Consider the following 13,176-nt stretch of genomic DNA (forward strand, 5'->3'; position numbering starts at 1 on the left):
CTTGCTCTCGATGGCAAGTCCTATATGTATTAGGATTGATCAGTGAATCTAATTATTGCGTGATTATTGATCCGCTTTCACGGATATTCAATATATAATATCGTACTCAAATTCGAAAACTTAAATAATATATTTACGATGTTGATATCCAATCATAAAATATCTCCCTTATCTCCACCAATGCGGAGCCACCTCCTGCGCCGTTGCGCGACCTGCAGCCGATCGGTGGAAATACTCAAGCCGACTGAAAACCACGGTGAAAACGCGCGCGTGCCGCATCACCCACGCACCCACCCGCGCCGTCCTTCCCGTCCCATCACGGCCGTTCAGCCTCCGCGCCCCCGAGTCCCAACGCCCAACGTCCCACGGGCCACGGCCCACGGCCCACGGTCCCTCACGCGCGCTTGGCTCGCACGTGCCACTGCCCCCAGCCCGTACCCGTATAACCCCCGCCGCCGCCGCCGCCGCCACCACCCTTTCCCTCTCGCTCTGTGTTTCCTCTCGCCAGCTTTGCGGGAAAAGAGACACCAGAGACAAACCCCCGCCTCCTCTCCGCCTTTCTCCCGAGTCCCGACCTGCCCATTTCGCCCCCCGCCCCACTTCCTCCTAAAACCCTAACCCCTCGACCTCCCAAGATGGCGTCGCCGCCGCCGCCTCCCGTCGCAGCCGCTGCCCCAGCCGCCGCGGCGTCCGGATCGCCGCCGCCGGCGCAAGTGGTAAGCTCACCGTGCCCCCGATCCGCCCGCCCCCGGGGCCGGGCTCGCCCGCTGGATCCGCGCTGACTCGATTCGTGCGCCGTGCTCCGTGGCGGCCCTCCTCTTGTTCTGCGCAGGTGGGCAACGCCTTTGTGCATCAGTACTACAACATCCTGCACCAGTCGCCGGAGCTCGTCTACCGCTTCTACCAGGAGGCCAGCCGCCTCGGGCGCCCCGCCGGCACCGGCGCCGACGGCCTGGACACGGTCACCACCATGGGCGTAAGTTCCTCGCCCACGCCGCCTCTCTTACTCTCCCGCAGCCCAGATCTGGCGCCCCCAGGCCTAATTCTCACCGCAATGGAGGGGGGGTTTTGGTGTGCCTCTGATTTGTGTGCGCGCGCGCGCGTCTGGTTGTGCAGGCGATTAACGAGAAGATCGTGTCCATGGGCATCGACCGGGCGGAGATCAAGGCGGTGGACGCGCAGGAATCGCTCTGTGGCGGCGTCACCGTGCTCGTCATGGGCCACCTTACGGGGAGGAACGGCGTCAGCCGCGAGTTCGTGCAGTCCTTCTTCCTTGCGCCGCAGGAGAAGGGCTACTTCGTTCTCAACGACATACTGCGCTACGTTGGGGAGGGGGGAGGGGACGAGGGGGCCGAGCAGCCGCCGCCGCAGCAGCTGGCACCGGAGATTGCTGCGGATGTGGACACCGCCACCCCTGCTCCTATCCTGGCCAACGGCACTGTCGGAGGGGACACAGTGACCGTTCCTCGGGGTGTGTAGCACTATAACATCTTTGAAACTGTTTTGTTGCTGTGATCTTAATCATGTGTTTGAACCACTTTTCTTTCTCTGTCTGTTTGTAGATGCTTCGCCTCAGCCCGAGTGCCAGGTGGCTGAGCCTGCACTTAATCCAAAGGAGGAAGTTCTGAACGGGGAGGATGTTTGTAACCTGCCAAATGATGTGGAGAATCCTGTTGTTGAGGAAACACCGGTTCCTGAGGTCATAAATGAAGTGCCGAATAATGTAGCAGTCGCTCCACCAATTTCATCTCCCCCTGTACCACTGGAGGAGGCACCAAAGAAGTCATATGCTTCAATTGTAGGTTTTCAAAAGCCATTCATTTTCTTGTATCATGCTCAACATCACGGAATAAAATCAGTACCTTAATTTGTGCATGCATTTCTGACAATCTTATATCTGGTCGTACAAGGCAAAAAAGTTTTTTCAATTTTTTTTGGGATTTCTTATTATATTTTGTATCATTATAGTGAATTTGGGTTAGCAATAGAGATGATTTTGCCATATTCCCAACATTGTCTGTAACCGGAAGCTTAAATGTTGTGAAACTTCAGTTCTTAGTGTCAATGCTGCACTAAGTGATCTGTTGAACAATTCCCAACATTGCTGCATTAAGTAACTTTTTGGTTGGGAACATGAATGAAAATTTGGTTATTTTCATGTTGATTCTTGTGGCTGTATTGTTTTACTTGTAATGGAGTTGTTGCCTTCTGGTGAAGAAATTCTGAGGCTTTGTTGTTGTTGTTGTTGTTGGTTGTTACCTGTATAGCATCTTATGAGTCTATTTTTCATGCCATTTATGTTTTTCTGTTGTTACCATTATTATGACATTTTGTTATATGCTCCAGGTAAAAGTCATGAAAGAATATCGACCACCAGCACCTGCAGTTCCATCCAGACCTGCACCCCCGAAAACAGAGAAGCAAGCCTCTCCTGCCCCCGCTCCGGTTGCCGATGCTCCAGCTTTCACCCCTAATCCTCAGAGCAGCAGCTTTCAAGATCCAGAAGGTATTATCCAAACCCAAATTTGGAGATAAAACTTTGATTTCAGTTGGCGCCATCTCACATGCTTTACAATCATCTTCAAAGTTGATGCACATGCCATATATGTGCGAGGTCTGCCATTAAATGCCACACCACAACAATTAGAGGAAGAATTCAAGAGATTTGGCGCCATTAAACATGAAGGCATCCAAGTTAGAAGCAACAAGGTACTTGCTTTTCTTCTCATTTTTGTTCTCAAAAAAATTAAGAGCCTTCAGTGAGTCTAACTCTCTAATTTGTCTTTGTGTTTCTGTTGAGTAAACACAGATCCAAGGGTTTTGTTATGGCTTTGTAGAATTTGAGGATGCCAGTGCAGTTCAAACTGCAATAGAGGTATTAACCTTACATTTTTCTCAGGTTGCTTTATGATATGAGGTATAGGTAGTTAATCTAATTTTATGCACGCCCTGTTCTCATGTCAGTTTCTTTTCAATGACTGTTGGGCCATTCCATAACCATAAGGTTTGTGTAACTAGTGAGTTTAGTTTACTTGGAGTAAACAATTTTGTATCACTCAAGTGGTGTTCCAGTAGATAAGCTAGGTGGTATATTGGTATATTGTGGGTTTAGTTTCTGTAAGTCATTAATCAATCTTTGGCAGAAAACACAAAAGAGCACAGTTTTTCTTTGAGCTACTTAACTTTTATACTTACAGGCATTTATCATACTTCTGCTAATCGATTGTGCACTGTGTTGGATGATGGCACTTATTTCTGAATTATAGTTTCTGTGGCAAGTTCTTGTTATAGTAGTATCACAGGGGATTAGATTGGCATGCTTCGTTTGGGTTGGATCACATCAAGCGCCCTCAAAGAACATTGTGTATCAAACTATAGAGCGATCCAGACCCACTATTGTTTTGTTTATTCTCTTGGTCATAGCCTTAGCCCATGGCTTTTTACTGATGACCCTTGTCTGCTGTTTTGGCATGAAGATGCTGTTGGAACGCCACCAGTGAACTAATTTGTTTTCGCTTTCTTGTTACCCTCCAGTGCTTTGTCTAGTTAACAACTGATAGATTCTTAAATTTGAAATCAGCTATATTTTTTTCCCTGTCTGGATATCTTTCTCGTCTTGCACAGAGCATCACACCCTCACCCATCCACAAACCTCGATTACCCACTACGTTTTGATTGTTTTCTTGATTCCTTCTGCTCAGTTGTGTGGTTTTGGGTCTGGTCATCTGTTATGGTACTATGGTGTTCTAGGGGGTTGTGTAACTTCTTTTTGAACATGAATGCAATAGTTATGTTTTTCTAATGGAGTATCTTATACAACTGCTCCAACAAGTGCTGCCTACTTGAATGATAGGCCTATGGGCCTATTATAATTGATATTTCTTTATCTGATAATAATTCTTGATTGCAGGCTTCTCCTGTTACTATTGGTGGACGGCAATGTTATGTTGAAGAGAAAAGAACTACTGGTTCTCGTGGCAAGTCCATAAAATCCTTTGCCATTATTTTCTACCTAAAATAATAGTTACTAGTTGTGCAATGCCAGTTTGTTTATTTTGGGAAAGGATATGTATTTGTTTCTGACAATAGTGGTAAACAAAAGCATGGCTGTGACAGGTTGCATTTTAGGATGCAGGTGAAGACTGTAAAGTGTTACTTTTAGTTCATGGTAGTACCTAGAAAATCATCAGACAAAATGATTATAGAGTATTAACTTATTATTTTGGTTGTCTATGGAAAAGTGTCATTTCTGAAGCACAAATGACCTGGAAAATAACAAGATAAGTTCAGGCGTAAAATCATGCATGTGCATTTTTCTTGGTCATGATAGACAGCTTGCCTTTCACCTTTTTTTTTGTTGTCTTTATCATTTAAACTGATGGTCATCATTTTCTGGCTTCAGGTGGTAGCAGGGGAGGAAGGTTTCCACCGGGTAGAGGTGGCAACTTCCGAGGTGAAGGCATTAGAGGCCGTGGTACATACAATGGAGGCCGAGGGTACGGAAGGGGCGAGTTCAGTTATCGATCTGATTATGGAGGCCGAGGTGGTGGCAGGGGTGGCTCATCACGTGGAGGTGACGTCGGCTACCAGCGGGTCGACCACTCTGGTACAGCCAGTGGTCGTGGTGCCCGGGCACCATCTGCCGCCACTGCTGTCGCAAAGTGAGTTCTTGGTAGCTATGAGTCGGTAATAGTTGAGTTTTATAGCCACCATCATGGTTGACCAAAAGAGTGGTGGGTATGGGGGATTCAAGTTTATGTGAGGATAATCAACAAAAGTCAGGTCATAAATTGATGCTTCCTTGTTTTGTGGCAAGGCAAAGCAGTGGTGATATCGGTTACTAATTGTAGAATATACGTCTGTTGAGATGTCCTAGTATGACTGGCTTCGGCGAGCAGCTGATTTGTGTTTTCCCTTTGTTACTTATTGCCAAATTATAGAGGTTGATTTGAGGTGCCAGCAATTTATAGTATTTTATTTTATTGGCTGTCGTGGAATAAGTTATGGTATGAGTGAGATATTTTTCTTGTTTCTGGAATATGCCAATGCCCTGGGAAATGTCTGTTCCTTTTATGCCACCTCTTGTCAGCAGCTACATTCCGTGCCATATTCCTAGGTGGAAAGGCTTGGAAAACAGTTGGAATATTGGAATCTTGTACAGTCGGAATGTCTTCCGTTTGGCTGAGCTCTATTTGCTTGTAAAATTGAGTTTTTTAATTGAAATTTTGTATTAAATTTCAAAACTTAAATAGGAAATACCCCTAATCTGTGCTTTGAAACTGTTTTGGGGCGAACAAAACTTTCTTGTGAAATACGTCCAGCCCAACATGCCTTGTGTTTGCGCCCTTCTCTTACTAGGGTGCAAATATGTATCGCTCTGTAAGCATCTACTATTTTGGATTGTGCAATGCTTTTCTTGATTTTGAGCTCCTTTGTTCTAATTTTTCAAGCCCTTGTTTGATGTATTTTTATCAAGAGAATAGCTCCATGCCTGCATGTAAGTGTATATCTATACCTGCAACGTTTTCCTTGGCCACTACTAGATTAGGATAGTTCTTAAGTTTCTCATCAATGTAGTATAACTATAACACATCAGGTGGCCACTAGACTAGGACAGTTCTTAAGTTTCTAAATATGTGTCATCGATGCAATATAACTACAACACATCAGATGTGTTAATTTGAGTTAGTGTAAGCACTAAGCAGTGAGAAATTTCCTATAGAGAGTAAACCGGCAACTATGTTGACAGTCGAGTCACAAGAAACAAACGAGATAGATTTGTACTGTTAGGATTTCTACACAGTTGCCAGCATTCACATAAAAAACGCTACTTGGTAGACTAGCATGTAACTTTGTCATTGATTGTCTATAGAAAGAAAAATATAAATTCTCTTATGAGCTGTCTTTTCAGTTGTACTAGTTTCTGTGAGATTGTTGTCTGAAAATTGCTAAAAATTCAAGCAGAAATATAGCAACTCCCAAACATGTAATTACAATGCGACTTTGCTGATCAATCATGCAAATCCATAAACCCCTAAACTGTACAAGAAGCTAAGTTCATAGTTGAAAACAAAAGAAAAACAAGCCTATAAACTGGTTCACCCCACGAATAATTTGTACGACGACCAAACTTAGACACTAGCAGCCTGTTCGGGAGGCCGTAAATGATCGTGGATTATTTACTGTTGGCTGGTTTGGTGTGAGAGAAAAACACTGTTCCCGGCTAGAAATTTACGATCGTTTACGAGCAAGCGAACATGCTGTAGTACTCCGAATCTGAGCATACTAAGTATATTCTCCCTGCAAGTCTAAGTCGGTAATAGAGGCATCCCAGATCAGCCTCCCATCTCGACAATGATCTTTCCGGTGACATGGCCCTCGATGCTCTTCTCCCACGCCTTGCTCACCTCGCTCAGTGGGAACGTTGAGTCAATCAGCGTCTTGAGGTTGCCGTCCTTCAGCAGCCCGACCAGGAACTCTAGGTCCGCCTTGTTGGGTGACACGAGCAGCGGCACCAGCAGCTTCTTGGCGAAGGTCACCTTGTGCAGCGCCGATTTGAGGATGGCAGTGAAGTTTGGGGTAAGGTCTATCACCCTCCCTGTGGTGGCTAGCACAGGCTCGAACGTCGACCAGCTGATCCCGACAGTGCAGTGGACGACACCATCGTACTTCTTACCTGAGGGGCTCTGCAGGCTGGCACCCTCTGGCGTCCTGTAGTCAAGCACCTCATCTGCGCCCAGGCTCTTCACCAGCTCTACGTTACGCGCGCCACAGGTAGCAGTGATGTGGAGACCAGCCAGTTTCGCGAGCTGCACGGCGTAGAGACCGACACCACCTGATGCTGCGGTGATCAGAACGTTTAAGGGCTGGCCAGTACCGTCAAACTTGGCACCGATGGTCCTAAGCGCCTGGAGCGCAGTACCAGCAGCAATGGGCAGCCCTGCGCCTTCAGCAGCAGATACCTCGGGAGGCCTCTTGACGGTCAGATTTTCTGATGCCACAGCATACTCCGCAAGTCCACCTCCATTCTGGTAAAACAGAGGACATTGTTGTTAACATCAAGTCAGAACATCCCTTCCAATAAATGATCAGCGCATTGAACACAACATATGGAGGTCGACTGATGCACTACAAATAATTCTAGCAATCCAACATACAGCTTTGAACTACAAAAGATCACCAAGGTTCCGCATGTCGCAGAGTTGATGCCTTCATACTCAAAATAACATAAAGTTGTTCACAAAAAGAAGTCAAGAACATGTGCTTACAAATGAGTTCAGCATAGCAACAACTTGATCTCCGGCTTGGAATCCATTGATTCCTGGACCAACATCAGCCACAACTCCTGCCACATCAGTCACTGCAGAAGATGTTGGAATTAGCAGAAACAACCTTAGAGAAGTTGGACAGAGCATTGCATGACAGTCATTGCCCGGTTATCTCTTGTGTGATGCAAATTTCTATGTTCAGGATACTGCATATGCACAAATAAGGTGAAACATAAACTGACTTATTTGTTTCTAGGATACAAGCATAACAATGTGCAAATGACCCAATATTCCTAAAATACATGTCATCATTAACTGTTATCAGAAGATGATAGACAGTATCAAAAGAAGAAGATGATAGACAAGATTAAGGACATAAATAGTATGGCACAGGCCAAGTTAAACGCATAAACATCAGTATGATAACAAGCACATATCGTTTTGTAAAGGAAAGTGGCGTAACACATAAATGAAATATAAATGGCCAACTATTGATCGTAGTCAGAATCAACTACTATTGAATGAGTAATAAGCATGATTACCTGGGATAAAAGGCAATTTACGAGGCAGGAAAGGCCGCAACATCCCCTTCTGTATCTTCCAGTCCACTGGATTGATGCTTGCTGCTTCCAGCTTCAATAGAAGCTCGTTCTTTTTGGCTGACGGGACTGGAACTTCCACATGCTGCATTAGAGGCATTTGAAAATCAGTGGGCTGGTTTTTTTTTTTTTTTGCCTCACAAAGGAAAGATTCTCAAAACACAAGGAATATTTTGTCGACCAATATTTTCAACCAAAAAACAATATGAAAAATCTAAAATCTTGCAACAGAAAGTACTAGAGCAAAGGACCAGATCCCCCAGATCAAATTAGTTTTCCTGTATGTGTAAAAAGCATTCATCAGTCAGAGCGTCACCCAAATTCAGAACCAGTCAACACTCAGCCATCCAATTGACACCACCCAGTACCCGTAGATTAATTTCATTCCTCTGACCTGATGACCACTTGTGGAGTTGTGGGCAAGATAATCTGCAGTAGACACCAAGTGGAAATCTGCAGTGCTCTTTTTGCCAAGAAAGACTATATATAGAAAGTTCGAACTATCTGTAGCGTGCGCGCGGTTCGGCTGATAAGCCGGCTAAAGTTGATTCGTTGTGAGATAAAATACTGTACGTTGGCTGACACGTAGGTTCGTAGTGGAATCTGGTCAAGTGACTGGAATTTCCAACCAGGGGAACAGGGAGAAGACAAGTGCCACAAGTCCACAACAAGGGGAACAGAGAGAACAACTAGGCAACAGCAAACCGGTACTTCTATCTAGACCTAAAACAACCAATCGCTTGCACTAAGTCAGTCATACACTAATTAGATATAAACCGATTGTTTCATGGACTGCTGAATCCACAATTGACTTGTCGTCCTTAGCGCTTGCTAACCAACAGTCCAATCTAGTCCATGCGTGGGCAATATGGCCCCCTCCCCCTTCCTTCAGTAGAGGAAGTAGCGGGAGGGGAAAAAAACTGGAACTGCTGTGCGGTTAGCCGGTTACTTTGAGTCCCGTGGCGCCCCCGCCACAGGCGTCGTACTGCACGGCCCGCATCGTCGCGGGGATGTTCGCCGTCTTCGTGGGGGCGGCAGCGGCCATCGGAGCAGGCAAGAGAAGCGCCGGCGAGAGGGGAGGGGACAACTGGACAATGACTCGATTAGGGAGTCGGTTTGTTGGCTGGCTTGCTTCTTCTTCTCGGTGTTCACGCCTAACGCGTGGGTGTTCTTGGTGTTCACGCCTAACGCCTTCTCTGTTTCTGGTTGGGCTCTGCCGCGTGGTGGCGAAAGGAATATATGGCCGCACCGAATCTGAGAGTCCGTGGTGGTGTTGGTGATTTGTTGTGGGGCGCGAAGCGACGGGACCGGACGGGTGTGTTGGTGACTTCTAGAAGGCCCGGCGGGAAAGGTATGCACACGGGACGGGGAGGATGACGCGGGCGGGCGCCGTCAGGGTTCGCGTGACCTGGGCCTTAGATTGAAGAAAATTTCAAACTGATGAATAGTAGCACTTTCGTCTTATTTGATAAATATTGTCCAATCGTGGACCAACTAAGTTCAAAAGATTCATCTCGTGATTTCCAACTAAACTGTGCAATTAATTATTTTTTACCTACATTTAATGCTCCATGCAAGTGGCTAAAAATTGATGTGATGGAGAGAGAGTGAAAACTTAGAATTTTGGGGTGATCTAAACAAGGCCCTGGTTTTGACGCGGTGCGTACGCAAGGGTGCGGGTGCCCGAGCGTGCCGCCAGGTTCCGGCGTGCGATGTGTACACGTCCAGGTTCAACGCATCGCCTGCCGCCAGGTTGCTTCGTTGGGCGGCAAACAAACGGATTAGTGGTTGTACGTTGTTTCGTTCACTCCTTGTCATGTCTTCGCCTTCAAATCAAAGTCCCAAACTCCAAACTTCAGGTTTTGCAAGCCCAGCAGTACGAACAGATGTTCACATACTCCCTTGTCCCGAAATAGATGTCATTTTCGTTTCCCGAGAAGTCGAACGCTTTTTATTTTAACCAAATATATATAAAAATATTAATATTTATAATACATAATTAGTACTGTTACGTAGATCATTAAATATACTTTCATAATAAACTTAATTTGAGATATAATTGTTGCACGCATTTTCTATAAGCATAATCAAAGTTGAGAATGACTTCTATTTTAGAACAGAGAGAGTATACTCGGTCCGTCCTCTTTTAACCGTCGTTCTCGCTTCCCAATATGTCAAACGTACTCAAATTTAACCTAATATATATATAGGAAATATTCATATTTATGATACATAATTATAGTATCGTTAGATAGATCGTTAAATTTATTTTCATAATAAACTTATTTGGAGATATAAATATCGTTAATATTTTTTATAAACCTAGTGGAATTTAAAAGAGTTTGACCAACAAGAATACCAAAGTGACACTTAAAAACGGACAGAGGGTATACACATATGCTTATCTGTATGAATGAACCCACAAATATACCTTTATGAACATATTCAAAAAACTGAGGAAGGGTAAAGAAGGAAGGAGACGAGAAAATAAAAGGGAGAGGAAGAGAGGAGATGAGATTGGTGTTATGTGTTTTAGAGAGGTATTATTGCTTGTATTCATTATACAAGAACAACTCTTTAATGTTGACCCACCTTTAGCTTCTATGGCATATAAGACACGTTTGGTTGGTAGATTGGCAGGCAGCTCTCTACTAGGCATTGCTCTTGGCCGACAAGCGATCGAAATTGATGATGTGAGACTGCTACCTGGTGGTACAATAAAATGCCCATAAGAACATGACCGATCACTGCATTAGGTATCGTCAAGCTAGTCAGGTTCAAATGCTACTATAGACAAAAGTTGGATGCAAGAGTGATTGCAAAAGCTATGACAGATAGAATGATGATAACACCATATTATTCTCTTATATGCATGATATCAATCTACTAGAAATTCAATTTGGTACTTAGTAAGACCTTGGATGCTACAGATTTTCCGGGAGCTACAAAATGGACGTTCACTTATAGATTGAATTTGATTTGTGCAAAAAAAAAAGGGGAATCGTGGCATGGATGCTTTTATGGGTTTAGTGTTTTGTTGCTTGATTAAATGCTATCGGTTGTGGATTGTACATTTCAGTTTGATGCTATGTTTGTGGCATGGGGCACACTAGGTTAGTGATTGTTACGAAAATGAATTAACACTCAAGAAAACCTAATAAACAGCAAATATGTGCATGGTTGTTTTGACGCTATTAAATTGGTGCCCGTGATTCTTTATAGCTCAAAAACATGTTGCTAGGATTAGATGGACTGTACTATCAGATGACCTCAATTTTTTCATGCTCCTACAGCATGGAAAATTTTGAGTCATAGCAACGCACGGACGAAAATTTGAGCTCCTCTATAGCATTGAAAATTTCAAGACTCACGTAGCAACACATGGGCGAAAATTTTGAGAGACGGGCATCTGCTAGTCAATGAATCAATGCGAACAAGGAAAGCATCCCTTGTGAATATTTTTAGAGCATCATCTCCATCAACTGCTCATGACGACGACGGGATTCTTCGTCGAGCGCCAGCATTTGCTCCACCGTGAGCATACCCTGGGGCGCCGGTGGTACCTCCTCGTTTTTCCTTCCCCTCTTGGCCTGACATCACCCATCCTATCCACGATACGCAGACACAGAAGTGAGCCTATGTGTGTCTGGGACTGCGGTTGCAGATCGTGTGGTGCAATATGGATACCACAGCGGTCGCATCGTGCCATAGAAAACGCAGGAGCTAGTTTATTGTACAGTTCTAGTGTCGTATATGATGAGACGAATCTTCACATCGCGGGACATTTGACACAATTCTTTGCTTCTTTTCGCCACCACAGCCCGTGTGGTGCAATATGGATACCACGGTCATCGCACCGTGGGCCGTGGCACAGAAGACACAGGAGCTAGTTTATTTCACGGTTCTAATGCCCGTATGTGGTAAGAAGAATCGTTCACACCACGGGACATTTTTGGTGCAATTCTTTGCTTCTTTTCGCCACCACCGCATCGAGCGCGGTTCCAAACACGCCTTATACTGATGAAGCTAATCCTTAGACTAAACACACTATTAATGAATAATGATTAAGAAGATCTAGCGCACAGGAATTATTTACTGCATGAAATGGAATTCCTTCAGTTATCCGCGCAAAGTAAAGAAAGCAAAATAATCCAGAAAAAAGGCACAACGTAGTCACGAAGAATACTCTTAGATTTTTTTCTCTAAATTATTACCATGCACACATGCCCGGGTATCTCTGGGCGCTGGCTGAGCCGATTCTGTATATGCGCACCACTTTTGTACATCGTGCAGGTGACGAAATATGCATATGGACTAATAACATCCAATCAGTCCTGCGATACGGCACGAAGATACGAGATACAAAGTTGCACGAGAATTTTACTCACACGGGCGACTTCTTTAATCCATCACTGTGTCAAACACTCTTAAGATATCAATGAATCAATGCGAACAACCAAAGCATCGCCTGCGAATATTTTTAGACCAAAGGCCTCGGCCCAGCTTTTATAGAAAGCTTAAAATAAGGTCTGCTGGGGATACCAGCCTAAATGACAAGTGCAAAACAAAACTCCTCTAAGTCCTCACAAGCTCTTCACTAAAACAAAAATCAAACGCCTGCAAACAGCACTACTAAGCAGCCAGCATTTATGACTTGCGAATATCAAACTACATAATATGAAGGTGTTATTTGCTGCATAACTCCAGGAAGAATAAAAGAGGGGTGAAGAGTTGGGGTCCATTCTAATTCTGAACTGAATACTAGATTGCGGCTATGGCAGGAGGCTACTGGTTGGTGGTTAGGACTGAGTTAGGATTGCATACACATTTAATTGCCTTTTTCTGATTTCTCATCGGGCTGATCCCTGACCTGATCAACGCTAGAATCAGATGCTTCTCTTCTCTCTGGTGGAAGATGTTTATGCCCATCGACGTTACGTGAAGAATCTTCAGCAGTTGGGCCTGCTGATCCTGCAGTTGGTTTATTGAGCTTGCTAAATAGTAGTTTCTTCATGGCTGGCTGGTTCATAACTGAAAATAACACTTGCGTATATCTAAGTACAATGGACAAAAATCAAACCATTTCAAAGGTATAAGTGTTATGACCGGCGTCTACTATAATAGGCGCAGGTCCATTAGTGGCTAGAGGAGGACGCCGGCTATAGGGGCTAAGAGCCTATATTATTATTATTAGCTATTTATGGTATTTATTTCTTAATTATAGGATCCTAGAGAGGATAAAGACTCTGTAAATAATTGGGATTGGAATTAAACAGAAGCAACATAATTGTTGTCGACTTTCCTTGGGA

General features: G+C 44.5%; 2 protein-coding genes across 2 annotated transcripts; one reads left to right on the forward strand and one right to left on the reverse strand.

Moving 5' to 3' along the window:
- Window positions 1-461: 461 nt before the first annotated feature.
- On the forward strand, window positions 462-4,987 carry LOC136533307 (nuclear transport factor 2-like). The gene is made up of 9 exons (XM_066525871.1): window positions 462-716; window positions 833-976; window positions 1,117-1,471; window positions 1,563-1,798; window positions 2,347-2,506; window positions 2,588-2,709; window positions 2,810-2,875; window positions 3,911-3,977; window positions 4,403-4,987. Exons 1-9 carry the CDS (start codon window positions 636-638, stop codon window positions 4,663-4,665), a joined length of 1,494 nt encoding a protein of 497 aa, XP_066381968.1. The 5' UTR covers window positions 462-635; the 3' UTR covers window positions 4,666-4,987.
- Window positions 4,988-5,967: 980 nt separating this feature from the next.
- Window positions 5,968-9,064, reverse strand: LOC136533313 (chloroplast envelope quinone oxidoreductase homolog). The gene is made up of 4 exons (XM_066525875.1): window positions 8,817-9,064; window positions 7,811-7,952; window positions 7,269-7,360; window positions 5,968-7,028 (listed from the first exon to the last, which is right to left on the reverse strand). The coding sequence occupies exons 1-4, from the start codon at window positions 8,910-8,912 to the stop codon at window positions 6,336-6,338; spliced, it is 1,023 nt and encodes a 340-aa protein (XP_066381972.1). The 5' UTR covers window positions 8,913-9,064; the 3' UTR covers window positions 5,968-6,335.
- Between the last annotated feature and the right edge of the window lie 4,112 nt (window positions 9,065-13,176).

The sequence above is a fragment of the Miscanthus floridulus genome, unplaced genomic scaffold, assembly GCF_019320115.1.
Source record: "Miscanthus floridulus cultivar M001 unplaced genomic scaffold, ASM1932011v1 fs_848_4_5, whole genome shotgun sequence".
In the NCBI taxonomy this organism is placed as follows: Eukaryota; Viridiplantae; Streptophyta; class Magnoliopsida; order Poales; family Poaceae; genus Miscanthus; species Miscanthus floridulus.